At 40.8% G+C, this 18985-nt stretch overlaps 1 protein-coding gene across 1 annotated transcript in view; it reads left to right on the top strand.

Moving 5' to 3' along the window:
• Positions 1–701: 701 nt before the first annotated feature.
• Positions 702–18985, top strand: part of TAFA1 (TAFA chemokine like family member 1) — a 234241-nt gene continuing 215957 nt past the window's right edge. Inside the window, exons 1-2 of the mRNA XM_075095709.1 lie at positions 702–1513; positions 3597–3717. Of these exons, the coding sequence (XP_074951810.1) occupies positions 3600–3717 (118 nt within the window). The 5' untranslated portion in view covers positions 702–1513; positions 3597–3599. The remainder of the gene's footprint in view (positions 1514–3596; positions 3718–18985) is intronic.

Raw genomic sequence — 18985 nt, 5'->3', positions numbered from 1 at the left:
TTAATACGCATTACCCAATAAAATACAGCAGCTCCAAAGGAAAGCATGGTCTGTCGAGCCTCGACTGGGATGTGTCTCCTTGGGTGCGGAGAAGGAGGTTCTTGAGAGTAAGGGTACTTATTACTGTTGTTATTTACTATTGTTTGGTGTCTGGAGCTGGTCAGTAGCGAAGGTAGTACGTTCGTCTGCCACAGGTTATCAAGGGATATTGTGTTATAACATGCACCCTGGGTTCTTAAAATGGAAGTTTCTAGTTTGTCTCCAAGCCTTCCTTCCTTTTGTAGGCAGACATGAGAGCTGTAATGCTAAGTGAATGGTGTGTATTAAGTCTATACAATGGCTCTTTAAAAAATAATTACATATGGTACAAGAGGGAGAAGAAACCACTCCGTTCCTGTAAATAGCCACTTAAGATGTGGACAATAAATAAATAACTGTAATAAATAATCTGGCGTATCTGAGCTTTAGCATTTAGGAGGAGTAAATCAGAGCTCTTTCCCCGTTGTCTGCCAAGATGCGTCGGAAATGGAGTTGGAAAGAAAGATTTCACTCCAGAGTTGTGGCAAGGTGTTGGAAAGCCCATGGGAGGGTGTAGGAGTCTCCTGCCCTGCCCTGTCTCTCCCACGTTTTTGTTACACTTTCTCTGCACCACCCTTCCCCGTTCACAAGCATGTGCCGCTCTCCTGTGGAATGGCAGAGACTCCCTTAAGTCTCACTTGCCTCTTGCGAATAAGTGCAAGAACAACGCCTGGGGAATAAAGCCTCTGCCGGCAGAATTAACACATCTCCCAGGCTGCTCATTGGGTGTTTAGTCCTTCGCCTCTCCAACAGCTTTGCCTTTCCACTGGCGCTCCTCCACCCTCCTCTGCCCATTCATACCTGCTCCTCGCAGACAAAACCAGCTGCTCTTCTGCTCTGTGCAAAGTCTGAGTGCCAGTATTTAAATGCAGCTCCGGTTGCTAAGCCCCGGCAACTAGCGGAGTGCCTGGCTGGGGCTTGCAACTGAGGGCTGTGTCACTTTAAGGCATGCGATACTTTCCCGAGCAGGGATGTATTGAAATAGGCTACGGTACTTACAGCATCGTATAGCAGTGTACGTACAGCTGCCTTACTCTGCACTGCCTGCGCTGGAGTGAGGCTGCTCTGTCGTTAAACATAAACTGCTCCTCATCCTTAAGTATCCTGGAAGCTGCAAATTATCTCAAGATCACTTCAGAGGTCTCATCAAGCAGAAGGTGATGCTAGGAGATGATTTAAAGGTGAAAATGAGAAGGTTTCCACCCCTCAAACCTTGGCCACTTTTCTGACGGCAGAGTCTGAGAGCTCAGATGTCTTCTTTACTCTGGGAACAGGATTTGTAACGAGAGATTTTTTTTTTTCTTTTAATCCTGATAAAGAAGATTATTGGGAAGCTATTAAAAATCCCTTATTGTGATACAGATGGATTTAAAAAAGTGTTAGATCTTTCCAATGAACACTAATAGAGTGCTCTGCTCTTGGTTGGATTACTCAGGTAAGGAGCTTCTTTAGGATTTAAGATTCAGAAAGCAGATCTGGAACTCATCAGATAATAAGTGGACGAGTACTCACTACTGTGTTTCTTACTAACGTTAGATGATCTGCATGTAAAAGTGTGTATGTGACAACAGTTTGCTGACAAGTGCATGAAGAAACGTTTGTAAGAAATGCTGGTGTTTGACCAATGGTAGTTTGAATTAATGCAGTTTGAGAAAGGTTTTTATAAAAAAAAAAAGGGGGGGGGGGGGGAGGCAGACAGCTAATAATACAGCCTGAGTGGGTTAAGTCAGTCTGCTCTCCATGTGGTAAAGAATGTGATATCTGAGGAAAGACACAGGAGCTTTTAGCAGGCTGTAGAAGTTTGGCTTTGCTTCACTGTTTGGGTAGGATTTTTAAAGTTCAGTTTTAATAACCAGAATGCCTGAAATATCCCTATATGAGAGTCACCTTTCCCTCTTACCTTGTCTAAAAAGCATGGGAACACCAGATATGACAAGAAGGCATTAATTCCTGAAGACATGGGAAGCCTACTGGGAGGTTCCTGATCTGAGGGGATTGAATCTATTTTGCAAGATAAATAGGTCTAGAAAGAGAGAGGGAAAAGTACACTGTATATTGCAAAGTAAACGGTTGGAAATGAAATTAATTATATGCTAAGCAGTGCATCAAACGCTCAGTACAGCCTCATGCTGATCAAAATCATGTTTTGGTATTTTCTATTAATTATACTTGTCAGTTTATGTGGTTCTTTTCAGCCAATTAGGCTCAAAAAGCTTCCCAAAGGCTGTCTGCTCCTTTACAATCAGGGGCAAAAAAAAAATTTATGCATATATTTTATTACTACTGTATTTCAGTATCTTAATATTGTTAATTTTCCTACTGCAGTAATCCCCCTGATGGATCACATACAGACTTTTTAAAATTTTTGTTTAAGGACATGATTTTTCTTTGTGAAAGATTTAATCTTTCAAAGTCTTTCTTGCTCTGTGAAAATGATGTTCAGCTGATTGGATTATTAGATAGAAACCGGCATCATGTCATTGGCTGAATAGGGAGAGTGCCTGAAGTTTGATTAATTTGGCAATATGAAATGCAGCAGAAGGTGTTGTTAAAGGAACTGGACGATGTGTAGCGTAGCTGAGCCTTGCAAACCTCCCCATCCTTGCAGGCACTGAGAAAGAGCTGTAGAAGTTAAAAAGTCAGAGGGAAATTTAGCCAGGTAGTTCGATAATGAATACGAGTATGAAAAAGCACAGTTGTCTATATTGGATGGCCAAGTATGCCAGCACTGGGAGACAAAGAAATTGCTCTTTCCCTTTGCAGTAGGAATCTTTTTAAAATTTTGACACAATCTGCTTTGTGAAAAGACCAAATCTTCTCTAGAGTACGTATGAAATTCAGTCTGGCCATACTCCAGTCCCTTTACACGCACAGGTCGAACAAAAGGAAACCGGCTTCATCTGGGGATTAGAATATAATTCTGAGAAACAATTACTTTATTTAGCAGACAGCATCGTGATTAAAAATTAATGCTCGCAAAAGTAAAAAACAATAAACTGTTACCTTCTGGGTCAGTATTAGTATCTTGAGGCTGGAGTATTTTTGAAACGCGTCTGAGATACCTGATGATGTTGTATGCCTCTCCATAATGTGTTTAAAGTAGTTTTGGTACTGTCTGAACATCATGAGAGTGTTTTTTAGCTGGCAGTGTGAATTTTTTTTTTTTAAACTCCCTTGTAAATTCAGCTATGGAGCAGTGTGGAAATATTTTTCCACCCTTCTATTTACATTGGTTTTGTGTTTTTAGTCCCCAGATCATTACAGTTTCATTTTTACCACTGAATTATTAAAGTTACCCAGGCTCCTGTGTTGACATCTTGTTACCTCGGCTGTCCTTTTTGGGGATAAACTTTGTTGTACAACAATTGCATCTGCCAGGGGGGAATAATAACTCAGAGACAAAGGATATTTAGCAAAAGGAGTTAAAATAAAAATAATAAATACTGTTGTAATGGAAGCTGACTATTCTGTGTGCTGTAAGGCAATGGATAATAATGTCTGTCTAATATTTTGTTTAGAGAATGGCAGTGGTCTCTGCAATGTCCTGGGTCCTGTATTTGTGGATAAGTGCCTGTGCAATGCTGCTCTGTCAGGGGTCCCTCCATCACACTTTCCAGCAGCATCACCTGCACAGACCAGGTAGGACTGAGATCAGCTGGGGGATGCCATAAGATTGCAGGCTTTCTGCCTGTGCTTCTGTCTGTCTTGATAAATGATTGAATGATCATAAAATCCATTTTATCATTTAACTTTGAGTTGCTTGCCTTTATATTGCACAGCATAATTTCTGGGTCGGTCGGACGTGTTGTGCTTTGCCAATACGATGTTGGAATATTCATCCTTTAACGTCATCTTCTAACAACTTCCCAACACAGGAATCCCATTTTGGATAACCATTTAGTTTCTCTGTCTTTCTCTGTCCTTATTACTATCTCCCCTTCTCCCCATTTCATGCAGTTCTGGAGTGGGTGTGTAACTCTGAAAGACATTGTGACAGCACAAGTTTGGATAACTTTGCCGTGTCTGACCCAAAGCGGACGTGGGTTTTTTACTTAAAATACTGGCACCAAGTCTCCCTCATAGTCACCAGTGCTTACTGGAGGTTGGGTGTTTGCCCTAGCATAAATGAGAGAGGCAGTTACTGTAAAGTTCTTAAGTTTGCCACTGAAAATTGATGGGATTGCAAAAGTGCATCCCGACGGAGAATTTGGGACTGTCTTTCAATGGAGTTAAATGCCTGTAAAGTCAGAATAAATCCCACAGGTTAGCGGCGGCGAACACAGCTCACTTTGACTGTTGTGATCCACAGAGACTGCCTACTAGTAGTTTTATTGTGTTTTTTATTAACAGTAATAGATCAAGTAACTTTTTCAGCTGTTAATTGCACTTTGAAGAGTATGTGCCAGGTTAAAAATTGAGGAGTTGGCATATTTTAGCACAGTATTATCATCTGGCTAAAAATAGATCAGCCAAGAATGTTGCTTCTCGAGTTTGGGTCCAAAGAAAGGTGGGAGAGGTTTAAAAAGCTTTAGAAATGAAAGATGGAAAATGTTAACTCAGTGATTAATTATTTAATAATGGGGCATCTAATATTTTAATGTTCTTTAATCTAATGGCATACCTTCAAAAATGGATGGTCTTGAACCACAGGTCTTTAGCAACCTTAATGACTCAAAGTTTTCCCCGACTACTTTCCTTGTCCAAAAATCATAGGTATTGGCATTGTCTTGCTTTCTTGTAACAAAATATGCACGGTCCAAAGGAGTAGACCTAGATCTTTGATAGACCAGGTCTCGGTAGCAGTGTTAGAGCATCAGAGTAACTAATGATACTACGTTTACTAGCTGGCACTGAAAGCTTGGTAGTTTTTGAAGTTTGAGTGGCAAGGTTCTTATCTGGGACTTTCAGAGAAATGAACAAAATATTTATGACAACGCAATTGTAAGTAATGCTGCTGGTTATTTGAGCCTCTCTCCCGGTGAAGGAAAAAGGGAAAAACAGGCCAGCTAAAGAGAGAGGGGAAAAGGAAAATGTAATCTTGTTTTGTAAAATCAGTTGAAACAAGTGACATTATGAGAAAAAATGAGAGCTGGGCAGATTCAGAGCTCTGCAACATTTGCCTAAGCTTGAAAAATCACCTTTTTTATGAAGTAAGAACAGCAAGACATTGAATGCATACCAAGTGTTGGGGAAATGTGAAAAATGACAAAGCCTTTCACTCAGAGATGTGATACAGACAGAGTGAAGGTTTTACAGCTGCCTCATCACCTACTTAGAAACAGCCAAGCTTTCCCTCCTGCGAGCCTTTCTCACGCAGCTTCTCCACACCCTACGTGAATAAGATTGATGGTGTTCTGATCCCAGGCAGCCAATTTCAGTCTCTCAAGAAATAATCCACTACATTGACAGATGAGTGGAATTTGACATGATGTTCACCTCGGATTTAGATTGTGCTGCACCTGGGAAGTACCAGCTAGTGAGCGTCCTTTAGGGAAACTGTTAGAGATTTTGGACAATTTCTGCTGTCACAACAGAAAATCAAGACAGTGGGGTTTTTATAAGGCCATGAATTTGCAGTCTGCCAACTGAATGTGAAAGGTTGTACATAAAAGGGATGAAAATATGTTAACTATCAAATTGAGTGATTTTAATGTATTCAACTGCAGTCCCTGAGCACACCCTATTTTTCATATTTATAATATTAGGAATGCGTCATTTACTTTTAGTTAGTCACTGTGTAAGTAAGATTAAAATGTTCAGCCAAATAAAAGTGAATAAAAAATGGATGCAGATGAGCCAGTGAATAATTTTAGTAATTTAATATTTGGTATATGAAATTTCAACTTATTGAATCATGGCAAATATAGCTGTAATCAATAGCATGCTCAGCATACCTTTTCTTTCAGTTTGTGATCTTCCATAGATAATGAGAGGATCTAAAATAAGAGAATTTGAGCTGTTCAGCTCCATCATGGGGCTACTTTGGTACAAGATGATTAAAAAGGCAGGTTTCATCCCATCGTGTGCTTCTCATACTTGATGAATAGAAGACTCTCACTGAGCACAGGAAGGTGCAGGTAAAAGATAAAATCCTCATGGAGAGTATTTAGCATAATAAACCTGAACTGAACTCAGTGGATTAGCACAGTGAATATACCCATCTGTACTACTGCGGTTAATCCAGTTTTGAAACCCTGGAAATCAAGAGCAATATACGAAAAGGTTAGTTTATCATCAGGGATTTCTGAGCTTGTTCATTTCCCCTCCCCCCCGAAACTTTCCTAAGCAAGTGTCTGAATGGGTTGAGATAGTTCCTACACACTGTGCAATCACAACAGTTTAAAGCTTCCTTTCAGTTTAGTATAATTTTTCAGTTTTATATCTCAGTACTTCTTTATTCAGTTAGACGGCTTAGCAGAAGGTATGAACCTGAAAACAAATGTGATACACTGCTTTACATGACAGTATTTGTAATTGACTGTAGCATGATTTTCTGTGAAACGTTGGCAGGCAGGCACAGATAGTAAGGGCATAGTAAATATTGCTTAAATAGAAGATGGATGATGTTGTATTATTTGTACCTGTTTGTGAATACTTTCTTGTCTCATTAACCAATTAAAAGTTTGAATGCCGCTGTGAAGTACCCTTAAGTATTGGCAGGTCTTCCTTTTGACTCTGATAGGTGAGTTGGGCAGGGTAGATCCTCAGGCTGCTTTGCTGGGATCCGGAGGAGACCTTAGGAGTAAGCTAGCTGAACACCATTGCAGTATAATTCCCCTTGGGTAATAGACATGGCTTTCTGCAGGTTTTTTGATGACTGCATTTCATTTTCATGAAAATTATGTTAGGCAAAGGATGTGTGAAAGCATTCACAGAAAATAACTTCATGTGGAAACAAATCTCCATTATTTTTTTTTTTTTTCCCAGCCATGTCATTTGTGTGATTTAATACAAAATAGCAGAAATGAGAAAAACTCCACGTTGGCTGTTTTCGGCTCTGAGATACATGCAGTTGTAGAGCTGTTGAATTGGCCTGAGGATTAGAGTGGACAGGTTGTGATTTGCAGAGTTAGCTGAGTGCCTGTGATAGTCTGATCATCTGCTTGTCAGGATTGACTCCGCCCAGAAGTTGGAAGTAGATGCTGGCATTTGGCAGGACAGCAAGATATTAAAGAAGCAAAAGGTTCAAGTTTAAAAGATAAATAACTACTGCCCCATCAATCATGCAATTCTTAGTAATTTTTCTGGCTTTATTCCATAAATGAGGGATGTTTAGCTCCTGGTGAGGTCCATCAGCTAGTACTGATTTGCAGTGGACAACACTGACCATGGGTTACTTAAAAATACAGGAAAGCACATTGGATTCACCTGTAAGTTTGTGCAAAATAATTAGGCACATGTGAAGGATGCTAGGTTAGTCTTGCATACAGTGTAAAGATGTGAGGCGGGCACAGGCAGAATCATGTACCTGCTGTAGCAATGCTGACATTTGCAAATATGTTAATTAAAAATAGGCCTCTTCAGAGGAAGAAATCATGGACTGAATCAAGGCTGGAATAATACGTCTACTAAACATGAAGTACCTTTTATTGTGACAGTAGTTAATGATGTGCCCATTAAAAATCATCTCAAGAAATTATTCTCTATACCTTGTATTACAAGGAGGAAAATCAGTCTCAAAGCAAATCTACACAAACTAACAAGCAATATCAACCTAAGGATGCTCTGAGCCTGTTTATCAGTAGTTGGCATTTTGCAGAACCTGGAGTCTGTTGCTGTGAGCAAAAAATTTCTTAATTTTGATCTTGGTCTTCCCACAGATTTTTATAGCCTTGGGGGAAACCACATATTTTCACATCTCAAAAGGTCTGCTATTTTCATATGTTCCATATATGTGGCTATTCAGTTAAAAAAAGACTAAGGATTTGGTCTGAATCTAATTCCTCAGGAAAGTGTAAGTAAAATACATGTCTTTACTTTGCAGAAAAACTGAGATTTGAAAGATGAACCTAGCAGGATTTTTGCTCTTGGTATGGATAGAAGCAAGTGTAGGACTAGGTAGTTAATATATAAATGTATAGAGTCTCTGTGATTAGCAAGAATTGTATTCCATTAATCATGCTGTGTGAATGCAAACTGTTGCCTTCGGTACACAATGTCCAAATTGCCACGCAACATCTTAGCCAGTATCCAGTAGATCACGTCATGGATGTGAAAGCTAACAACTGGTGTTTCTTGCTGTGATAATTAAAATGAACGAATTTGTAAGCTCTAAGGCCTGATTCAGATCTCATTTACACCAGTAAAGGCACAGGAGACACCATATGAATCCCTGTTTGTTCACGATCAGAAAAACCTGCTCAAAACAAACTATTCCAGTCACTCACTGGGAACCATCTCTCTTGTAATACCTTTCTGTTCTACCTCCGGCCTTCACAGTCTGTTCTTGAAAATGTGAAACTGCCAACTGCTAAGTAAAGGAATACAGGTTGGAGGTACTTACCCTGTTTCTGATCACATACAAAATATATTTGGATGTATGTGGACAAATGTATTTGTATGTATTTTGTGTAGGCAGAGAACAGATGTAATGAAATCAACACTTAGGGGTGAGGTAGGATTGCTAGCAGCCTGATAGCAATGAACTGCCTACTGTGCTTGTGTGATGCACTTGTTTACAGCAGCAGACTTTACCAGAAGTATTGCACCCTGTGATTTGTATTTTTTTTTTTTCCTGCAAAATTGAACCCCCAAAAGAGAGACAACATGGCTCTAAGGTGTGTTTGCAGCCAGAGAGTTAGCTATGGTGGTTTTTGGTTGGGTGGGGTTTTGGTTTCTTTTTTCCCCTGGGGTCTGTAAGCTGTAACTTTAATGGGCTCCTGTCTCTCAGGTAAAGGGGAAAGTGTAGGTAGGCATTGCCAAGGGGCCACCAGCACTCAGTGGAGGGTCAGAGGCAAGAGGCCACCCCCTTCACCGGAGAAGGGCGCGTAGCTGCTGTGTGGCTCACAGCTCTGTTGCAGGTGGAGGGAAGCTGTCACCAGTCACGCTGCTGAACGTGACGCCTTGTTACTTCTGACCAGGGAAACGAAGCAAGCTGAGGGGGAGCAGGTGTTGCAGCTCGATGGACTGTGAACAGCAGCATGGCCAAGGTGCGCGGTGGGGCCCTGAGCAGACTGCCGTGCCTGGCAGAGCTCTGCGGGAGCCGCCAGAAGCATGGCTGTGTTCCCTGCAACCGCCCCCGCCACACACCTTGTGCAAAAAAAGCAGTGGCAAGGTGCTAACAGTAGTATTTTGAGAGAAAGGGCATGTCTCTTGCACGTGGGCTTTGTACTGGCAGTGTCTGTGCTCTGGTTTGGTTTCCCCTTCTCTGTGCTTCCTCCTGGTTGTGCGCCCATCCCCAGCCCATGCCACTTCAGCTCTCCTTCAGGCCCCTCTGCAGGCAGCCACACGGGCAGGAGCAAAGCACGTCCCTCTTTGCGTGGCAGAAGCTGCTCTGGGGAAACAAGAACCGCAAAGTGCCTCTTGCTGCGACGGCCCCGGCAGGCATCTTCTCTTCCCACCTCCATGTGCTGAGCCTCCATCTCCGAGTGCAGCCTTGGGGCCTTGGTGAGTCATGAAGGGACCTTTCAGTGCACCGCACTGTTTGTAGCTTGCTGTCGTGGTATTAAGGACTGTGAGAATTCATACTATGGTGGTTAAGTCCCAAGGAAAATTTGGCACCTACAAATACAAACCCCAAAGGCAAACTACATTGCTCTGTGCTGAAGTATTTCTGCTGATAACATCAGAAACCTGCCTTTAATGATTAGCCTACTTTAGTCCAAGGCTCATTTATATTTTAAAAGGCAATATCCAAGTGCATTTCCTCATAAGATAGATGTGTTTTCTCCCATTAAGTTTCATATTGTTTTATCCTATCCCGCCTATAATCTTGGTATTTCCTTTTGAATGTTTTCTTTTCTACTCTGCTGTGAAAACAACCTTTGCTGTGAGCAAGATTTATTTTCCTGATGGGATTCAACATTTTTACTATTTCTAGATGGTCTGTACAGAACAGTTCTCTCTAGCTAAACTTATTTTTTTCTTTCTTTTTTTTTGGTGGGAGCAGTGCTGGAGATTTCTTTTCATTGTCCTCTAGGCAGGGACCACGAGGACTGCAGCACAGTAGGAGCCTGAATTTATGAGACTCAGTCAGTGATGCACAATGGGGAATTGGGGGTGTAAATTAAACTGAATGAAGTTACAAAGCCCCATGTATGTATCTGTGACTCATATTTCTATGCTCTATTTAGAAGATTGTTATCTGACATCGCTCGCTTGCCTTCTGTATTCCTTTCAGAACAACAGTTTTCCTCTTTTCCTTTTCAGTGGGCGAAGAAACCAGTCCTCCCCTTCTTAAAAGGTCACTTCAGTGACAGCAGGTGCAGGAACACTGTTGCTATCATACTATAATCAATAATTATGCCCTAGTAATCAATTATAATAGTTATTTCACTTTGAGAGAACAGGTTTGTTTGGGAACTGAACTGGTGGCAGGAGTGGAGGACCCTTCTAGTTTTTGGGTGATGTGGAAGTGGTTCCTTGAGAATCACCAGGTGAAGGAGAACACGAGGACACTGCTATCTGAGATGGCTGAATTTCCTTCTACCAGGCTGCTCTCATTGTGATGCCTTGTCTCTGAGCTGCCAGTAATCTAGGAGTAGTCTGCTCTACACTAGCAGCTTCCAACAGTCACGTGCTGGGCGCTCTTAAAAATTGTGCATAAATTTTTCTTCTATGAGCTGTGAAGTTTATTTGTATATCATGCACCTTACCTCTCACTAAATGAATAGGCAATTAAAAAGCAGCTTAAAAGGTGGTCCTTGTCTCTTGATTACCAGGACAGCTGCTGGTTCAGATCAAAATATGCATTTAATCTGTCCTCATGCGTGAGCTAAAGCTCCTATTGAATTAATTTTGTTTTCTGTAGATGACAAATCTAAATCAAGAGCCTTCATTGTGAATCTACTAAAAACAATGTGCGAAAATCACTTCTGTAGTTAACTTCTGTGCAAGTGAATGTTATACTGGCAGAGAACTTGATTGGAAAGCTCCTATGAACATACATGTTGGTTTATTGGAAAGTGGGGAACTTGGTACTGTAATTTCCTATGTTGTAAATAACGTCAGCAGCCAACAGGCTCTATAGATAGCCTGAGTGCAGGCAAGAGCCTCAGGATCTCAACTGCACACACTCTGATAAACTTTATTATCTTTTTTTTATTGTCCTCATTAATGATCTTCAAAACTGCCGTTAAATATTTCTGGCAAGCAAAGCTGCAGTGTAATTTTACTATATTGTTAAGGATTTATTAATTATAATCTTTTCTTGCAGAGTCTATTTATATTTGATCATTACATTAATTGGTTGCCAAAACAAACTAGAGTTAATTGTGTTTAATTAAGTGGTTGGGAGCAAGCAAGGATAGTTTATTTGGAAAATTGGTTTCATTGATTAATATGTTTATTTTTTGGAAGCATGAATAAATGAAGGGAACCTATTGTTTAGCACCTTTCCCCTACATGCTGCCCAGGAATCATCAATAACGCCTTTGTGACTTTGAATAGATTCCAGGATGGGAAATTGTGTTATATGTTTGCCTATACAAACCTATCAAAAAGGAAATGTTCACATTCTGAATCATTCTGAATTTTTAAATAAAACCTAAAACCAAGCAGAAATGAGGTCAAGTAACATTGAAACTAACAGCAAGGTAGTGTTCAGAACAATGCACTTTATAAAATGCATTTCAGAGAAAAACTTAGCTTCATTTCAGGTTTGGCTAAAGGTGTTTTGAATAAGGAAGGTATGGTAAAACATGACTAGATAAATATTTTCTATAACAATTATATTAATACAACATATGGTTATATTGTATTTTTGTGATATAGTCACTTCTGTTTTCTATCATGCTTTTCAAAATCAGCTAATTTTACAGTTCAGAAGCTTTTGAACACCAGCTTATTTCATGTTTTAATGTAAAATCAGAACTGAGTGGAGAATTCTGAGGACTTAATGATTTTTTTTCTGAGGAATCAGTTTCCTGAGTTGAAACTGTAATTTAAAAAAAAAATAATAGTTTGGTGTTTTTGTGCATTCCTTGTTTCTGCCTTGATGTTCGGGGAGGGGGGAGAAAAAAAATTACCTGCCTAAGGTTTGTTATCCCAGCAACTACTTAGAAAAAGTCCTCATCCTGAGAAATGAATAAATCCTGCCTGAAACCATATATTCAGATAAGCCAGCCGCTGCCTCTTTCTGAGAAGAAATGAAGACCTCACAGACTTCAAATCCAATACAAATACAAACATGAGGAAGGTCTTGTGTGTCCTCCTATCTGGTACCAGCTCTTGTTTTAGTTTGCAGTATCATTGAAATTAAAGGAAACCTAGTGTTTCCAGAAGTTGCCTTTTTCCTCCAAATAAACCTGCTCTGCTTTTTTTTAGATAAGGGAAATATCTTAATTTCTACTTAAATCCGTGAGCCTATCAGGGCTACACTAACTCTGTTTGCTGTGAATATCATTAACTCAAAGTTCTTGGTTACTTGCACGGGATGCTTTCAGCTTTGGGTGGCCAGTCATCCAGAAGTCAGTGCTGTGCATTAAAACAAAAACTCAAGAGATGAGTTGAAGATAACAGAGGTTTTTGAGTTTGTAATTGGTTTCTGTGTGCCAGGGCAGGATCTGACAGAGAATGATTGTGCCGAAGCCAGCTCGCACATCTGTAGTATAATTATTTCTGTAGTAATATGATGTTTTTGTGAGGCTTTAAAATGCAGCTTCCCCCCTGCCCCCCAAAGTAATTAGAAGCTGTCTTTCCATGGCTGAAGCCTCAATGCTTTCTCCATTAAGTCAGCTGCCTGGGTAGTGTTTATCTTAACCTTGTTTTGAATTTCTCCAACAAATAGATGACTCCTTTAGTTCTAATTTAGTTTCTCTTGGTATTTCTATTATCTCTTTCTAGTTGGCAGGCAAGGAAATCAGATGTGCATCAAATGAAACCATTTGTCATGGATTAGTGCATGCAAATGCCTTGATGACAGCAATAGACAAAAGCCAAGGAGTGTCTGAATGCTAACTTTGGAAGCGAAAATTAACAAGGCCAAACCACCAGTGATAGCAGTCCCTAAATGAGATTATTCAGTGCCTAAAAGGCAACACTCTTCTGTACCCTCCCTTGCTTTTTTCCCTCTTACTGAAATTTTAAGACGTTAGGGTAATGCACAATGACCCCTGCTAAGTGGAGAAGTGTCCATGGGAGCTCCTGGCTTTCCCAGAGCTATTCAATGGCAGGACCTTCCCTCTTCCTATAAAAACCCATCTGCATCCTGAGCAGAGGAGGGGGATGGGACTCATAGGTAGGCAAAATCAGAGAAGACCGTTAGTGATCCTCCAGTGTGCATACCCTAGTTTGTCACAGCATGCTGGGAGTCAGAAGAGCTGCCTGGCAGATTACTGAAGTGAATCATGTCGAGGTGGAGTATAGCTTCCTCAGTGCCTGGGTTGGAAATGTTTTGCATTTCCCTCTTTCCCCAAGGACAGAATGGTAATTGTTTAATGCTGATCTCCTACTGTTGATAACACACTGAATAGTTAGTAGATATTTATCTCATGCTTGTGATTGCTACTCCAGTTTCTTTATGAGCCTGGTTGGACTCTTGAGTACTGAAAGGTTAGTGTGGGCTCTGCCAAGTTCCTCACTTGAAGGGTGGTGGGAGGAAGAGCTGAGACAGTTGTGGGAAGGGAGTTTTGAGATGCCCTAACTGGGAGCATCCTGTGCGCATTTGCACATTGTATTTCCATCCCTCCCAAACCACCCTTAGGGAAGCACCAGACACAAAGGCTGTAGTTTAGTGAAAGGACCACAACATAGCCAGATGACCTGCTGTCTTCTCTAGGTTGGCACTCCACTTCAATCTTTCTTCCCCCCCCCCCGCTTATTCTATTTCTAAACCTCTCCCTTACTTTAAATCAGCTTCCTTTTTTTTCTTTAAATCTTTATATAAGCTCTTATGGCTCTCACTTTTAGAAAAGGCTCTCTGAACCTCTCTTCTTAAAGTCAATGCACCTTGATGTGGTGTTCCAGCAACAAAATGCCTCTTGATTTCATCCCAACTAGAACACCACTCACATTTTTACGAGAGAGTTTCAAACATTGCTATTTGGAAAGAATCAAAGCGGAGCTATTTGATCAAAAGATTTGAAATGCTAAAATACATTTTCTACTTTCTGATATTGACACCATATTTCAAGTGTTTTCTATCAAAAACTGGGAAAATATAAATTATAACCTTCACCCATAGGAAAAATTATTTCTGTTAATCAGAATTTTCCAATGGGAAAAATTTCAGAGGCACTTTGTGCCTGTCTCTGCAGCAGGCTGTATGCAAGGCAATATACTATCATAGTGGTTTCTAGGTGTTGTGGGTGGTTTTTTTTTGTTTCCCCCCTCTGCTCTTATGCTTTCATTTTGTGCATTTGTACTGGAACCAGACCTTCATCCTTTATACCCCCAAAGCTTCTCCCTGTTTTGATGCTGTAGTGTAGTCAGGACACCTTGCGGAGTTCATGATGTTGCTACAGACATTAGCATGTTGGTCAGGCTGGGTGATGCAGGCTCTGGAAAGAAAATCTTGACTGAGCAGGACCAGTTCTGAAAATGAACAAAAGCTGGTGATAAAAATGGGTGCAAATTAAAGGGAAAGGGATTTCTGCTTTCACTGTGAATCATTTGACACTTCGTCTGGTAAAACAGTTCCTTAACTTTTTAGATTATATTTGAAGTGGCTTTGAGCTGCCTGTTTGCTGCACAGTGTTTTGTGATGATGTAGCTTCTATGACCAGTGTGGTATCAAGCGGTTCCTTCAGACCAGTCATACTCCTCTGAGGTTCAGGCTATGCAAGTCCCCCTGAAACCCTGTTCCTATGTACACTGAATTATTTGCTTATGGTTTTTTTTGTTTTCTGTAGTTTATCAAAGGAAAAAGTGTAAACTACAATGTCTAGAGATGGAAACAAACTACAAAGCAGTATCACTTTATACTGAAGTCCTTCTGATGAGGATTGTATGTCTTTAGTATGCTGCTCTCTGCATCTGAGGGGCTATGCTCTTTAACAGGTGAGAAGAGATTATCCCTTAGTCCTGACAGAATCTATGAATCAAAGTCTGTTAGGGGAAATTAATACAGAGTTTAAACCACAAACCTGCTTTTGACTATAGCTATAGGAAAATAATTTCCTCTGTATAATACATGTGCATTGTATGAATTAGTACCTAAAGTTTCAGAGGTCTTACTGGAAGCTGTGTCCTGTCTGCTTTTGAAGAAGTACTTTAATGTCAGATTTCACATAGGAATGAGGCAAAGAAATGAATAAAATTCAAATATGCCTTTGTCAGGAGGGATCATTCCATATTCTGATAGCACATACAGATCTCAGAACACCAATATTTGCTGCAAGGAGAGCATAGTTTTACAGGACACCCAGCCAACGCCTGCCTTTCTGTTTGGTTCTTTTCTTTCCCTTTATGCCCAACCAAGGGACAGTCAATCCCCCCATACAATCTGTACACAACATCCAGCAGTGGAATAGATAATCTGAGGAAACTGAGGGAGATGTCTATCATGAGCATATTTAGGGCAGCTGAGATGCAAATAAGTGAGGTTTTGTTATTCTGTTCCTCATGTAGCCTCTTAAGTGAGGTTGGTGGCTGCCAGACACTGTCTTCCCAGCTGGTACCCAGAGCAGGCTTCCCATCCCTCGTGCCCCATCCTTGGCGTGGCTTGGTGTGCAAGTACAAGCATTGCTGTGAGCCAGGTGATGGATCATGGAGGCTCTTAGCTCCCTCTTTTCATGAAATCAAGTGCTTTACTGTAAGCAAACTTCACACTGGCTTAAACTTTCGTGGTGGTTAAGCTATAATCTGTCAGACTGCCCCAGCTGCGAGGTGTAAAGAGCCTTCACGTTCATTTGCTGTTACTCAATTGTCAAACAAGTTGTACCATTGCAGTGAATTTTTCCCTTGTGTCCATGCTCTCAGCTGAACCACAGGCTCGGTGCACACAGGCAGGCAGAGTGGCATTTGCTTCAAATATGGAACTTCCCACTTTTTACTTAATTGCTTCCATTAAGAGATGAGACGGTTGAGCTTGTCTTTGGACAAAAAGGCTTCCACTTTAAGCATGTTTCTCGCTTGAAGGCTACACTTCCCACCAGAGTTTTGTGTGATTTCCAATCTTTCACAGGCAGTGTAACGCTGATTCTGCATAACTCAGAGGGTATTTTTTATAACATGTCTGGCTTGCAAATCTTGTTAACTCCATGCTGTTATCGCAATACACTTGCAGGCCAGCTACAGCAACATTAAAAACTTGTGGTAAGATAAATCATGTCAATTTTTTTTTAATAGGGGAAAAAATTTCGGACTGCTTCATTTGCTGCAACCGGAAAAGCCTTAATCTCTTGGTTGCTTCTGAACAGATAGCTCTGGGGAAAGACCTAGAAGATCAGTCTCAAAAGAGGACTGTACTCTGGGACTCCTAGATGGAAAATCACCTGTGAATGGTGTATTGTTTGGTCCAGCCAAAGTTGTGGGGAGACTGGGTAAGGCTAGGATGCTGTTAGGGTCCTGCATGTCCTTCCCCATTAATGGCTCTTTTTTGGCTGCCGCTGTTGAGTTTTGAGCCAGCTGCAGAAGTTTTGATTCTCCCTCGCTGGAACCTTGAAAAACTCCAAGCTGGGGAGAGGCCTTCTCTATTATTTGCCTCTGTTTTGGCAACACAGAAGCCCAAGGTTGTATAGCTATTTACCAATATTGTTATGTTTCCTGGCAGGACTTCATGCTGTCAGAGAGGCACAGTGGGAATCCTGTGTCCCGGTCCATATCGGGGCCACCTGGTTGGTCTGAGGAGTTCTGGCAAGGGATCCTTTTCCACAGGATGCTTTTTCTCTTGTGCAATGAAAAGGTGACTGAGCTCCAGCTGATGTCCACTGCTGGGCTTGCAGAGGGTATATAGAGGCTTTGTTAGGCCTTGAGAATCAAACTGGGAGCTGATTCCATGTGTGTTGATGGATTAATGTAAAAATTGCTCACTTTAACCTCTTTTGGGTATCAGCTTTCTTTGTGCTTGAGGAATTGTAGCAAATTTTCTTTTCCTTCAGTCTAGAAAAATAAACAAACAATTGTGACAATAGAATACAGGGTAGCACTCCACATTTTGCAAAGCATCGTTTCTTTTGTTGTGTGACTGAAGGAGTGTAAATAATTCTATTTTTTTTTGACAGCCAAAGCAAGATACCAAGTGTTGGTTTGGTGCTGTATTTACATTTTGAAATCAGTTTAGTACAATTTGATTGTTTTTCTTACTAACTGGAAAAGAAAAAAGAAAGCAAAACCTGAAACAACTATCATATTTCTAAACACTGAAAGAAAAGCAAAGAAAAGGTCAGATTAAATTTATAAAAAAGAAGTCTAGAGAGTGTACTACTTCTGTCCTTAAATAGATTTAAAGTGGAGTATTTCTAATTAGAAGCTATGTGCTGCTCTAGGAGTTGACCCTTCATATTTCTCCCAAAAGTAGACCTGTGGTGTTAAGATATTGCTGGTAGGGGGAGTAACTTCCAATACCTCTTGAGTTTCCCATTTTGAATAAATTATTAGGTAATCAGGAGAGCAGAGATGGGGCATCAGGATTTTTCTCTCTCACTTGTTATGAGAGGGCAAAAAAAGCCAGTCCATTGCTCACAGTCTCCATGCCTAGGGTAGTGGTTTATGTAAGGTTGGATGGGCTCTGAGACAGGCCCCCTACCAAAAAGTGAAGAGGTGGAAGAGGCAGTGCTAAACTCACTGCCGCTAAAACTGAGCACGCAGCTTGAAGGCGGTGGTAGACTGCAGTCATTGAGAATTAAATGCATGTGAAAAGCAGGCTTTAACAAACAAAGGATGGGTATTTTACAAAATACCTTGTTGCAAAGTTTAACCTCTGGGAAGGACATACTTTGGATGGTTTTACTTTTCTTTCTTTCAGAAGAAAGCTGAACCACTGCCCACTAACTCTCAGTGTGGTGGTGTAGTAAACCTGCCGTTCTGCCGCTGTACTTGGACACAAGGCTTGAAGCGGGGCGCTCTCTTTCTCTCTCTGCCCGCATTTTGGAGGTGGCCGAGGCTGCACCCCAGCCACAGCAGAGCACTACTGACCTCTGTTCGTCCATTCGGAAGAAAGCAGGAACCCACAGGGACGGAAAGCAAAGCTTTGACAAACTGGTGTTTGTCTGCAGTGCTACTGAGGTGTTTTGCTGACTTCTCAGTCATCTCAAGATCTTTGCTAATTTAATGAACCAATTTCACTCATCAAGGTGACAGTTATCCATGTTAGAGACCAAACTCCTTCTCCTTTAATATACATCTCTAGCAGTTATTTCGTTCTCCTTGAAGAAACACAGACTGGAATATCACTTTGAGAGATTCCTCTAGTTGTTTTTTTTTTAACTCAGGCTTAGTATTAGAAATTTATTTCTTTATCTAACGGATAGCATCTCCTTTTGTCATTTTTATGTAAACTCAGCTCTGCTTTGCAGAGCACCACTGTTCTCCTCTTCCGGAGGAAATGCGATCATCTGTCAGCAGTGAAGCTCTGCCTGTGCGCTCTAATAATTGAATCCAGCAGTTATTTAAACTGTATGTACTTGTGCCTTTTTCATGACAAGTTCTTGGGAGGGCAGAGGGGACTATGGTGGGATTTGTAAGTGGCCATGTTGGATTTTCAGTAAGAATTCTTACAGAAAATGAGTTAAGGGTTATGCGCCAGAGAAGACCTTTAGTGAAAAATACGGACTTGTCCAATAAAAAAAAAAAATCTTCTGGTAGGAAC

This window comes from Phalacrocorax aristotelis, chromosome 6 (genome assembly GCF_949628215.1).
Source record: "Phalacrocorax aristotelis chromosome 6, bGulAri2.1, whole genome shotgun sequence".
Taxonomy (NCBI): Eukaryota; Metazoa; Chordata; class Aves; order Suliformes; family Phalacrocoracidae; genus Phalacrocorax; species Phalacrocorax aristotelis.
The sequence above is the reverse complement of the archived record's forward strand: the minus strand, read 5'-3'. Positions and strand labels throughout refer to the sequence as shown.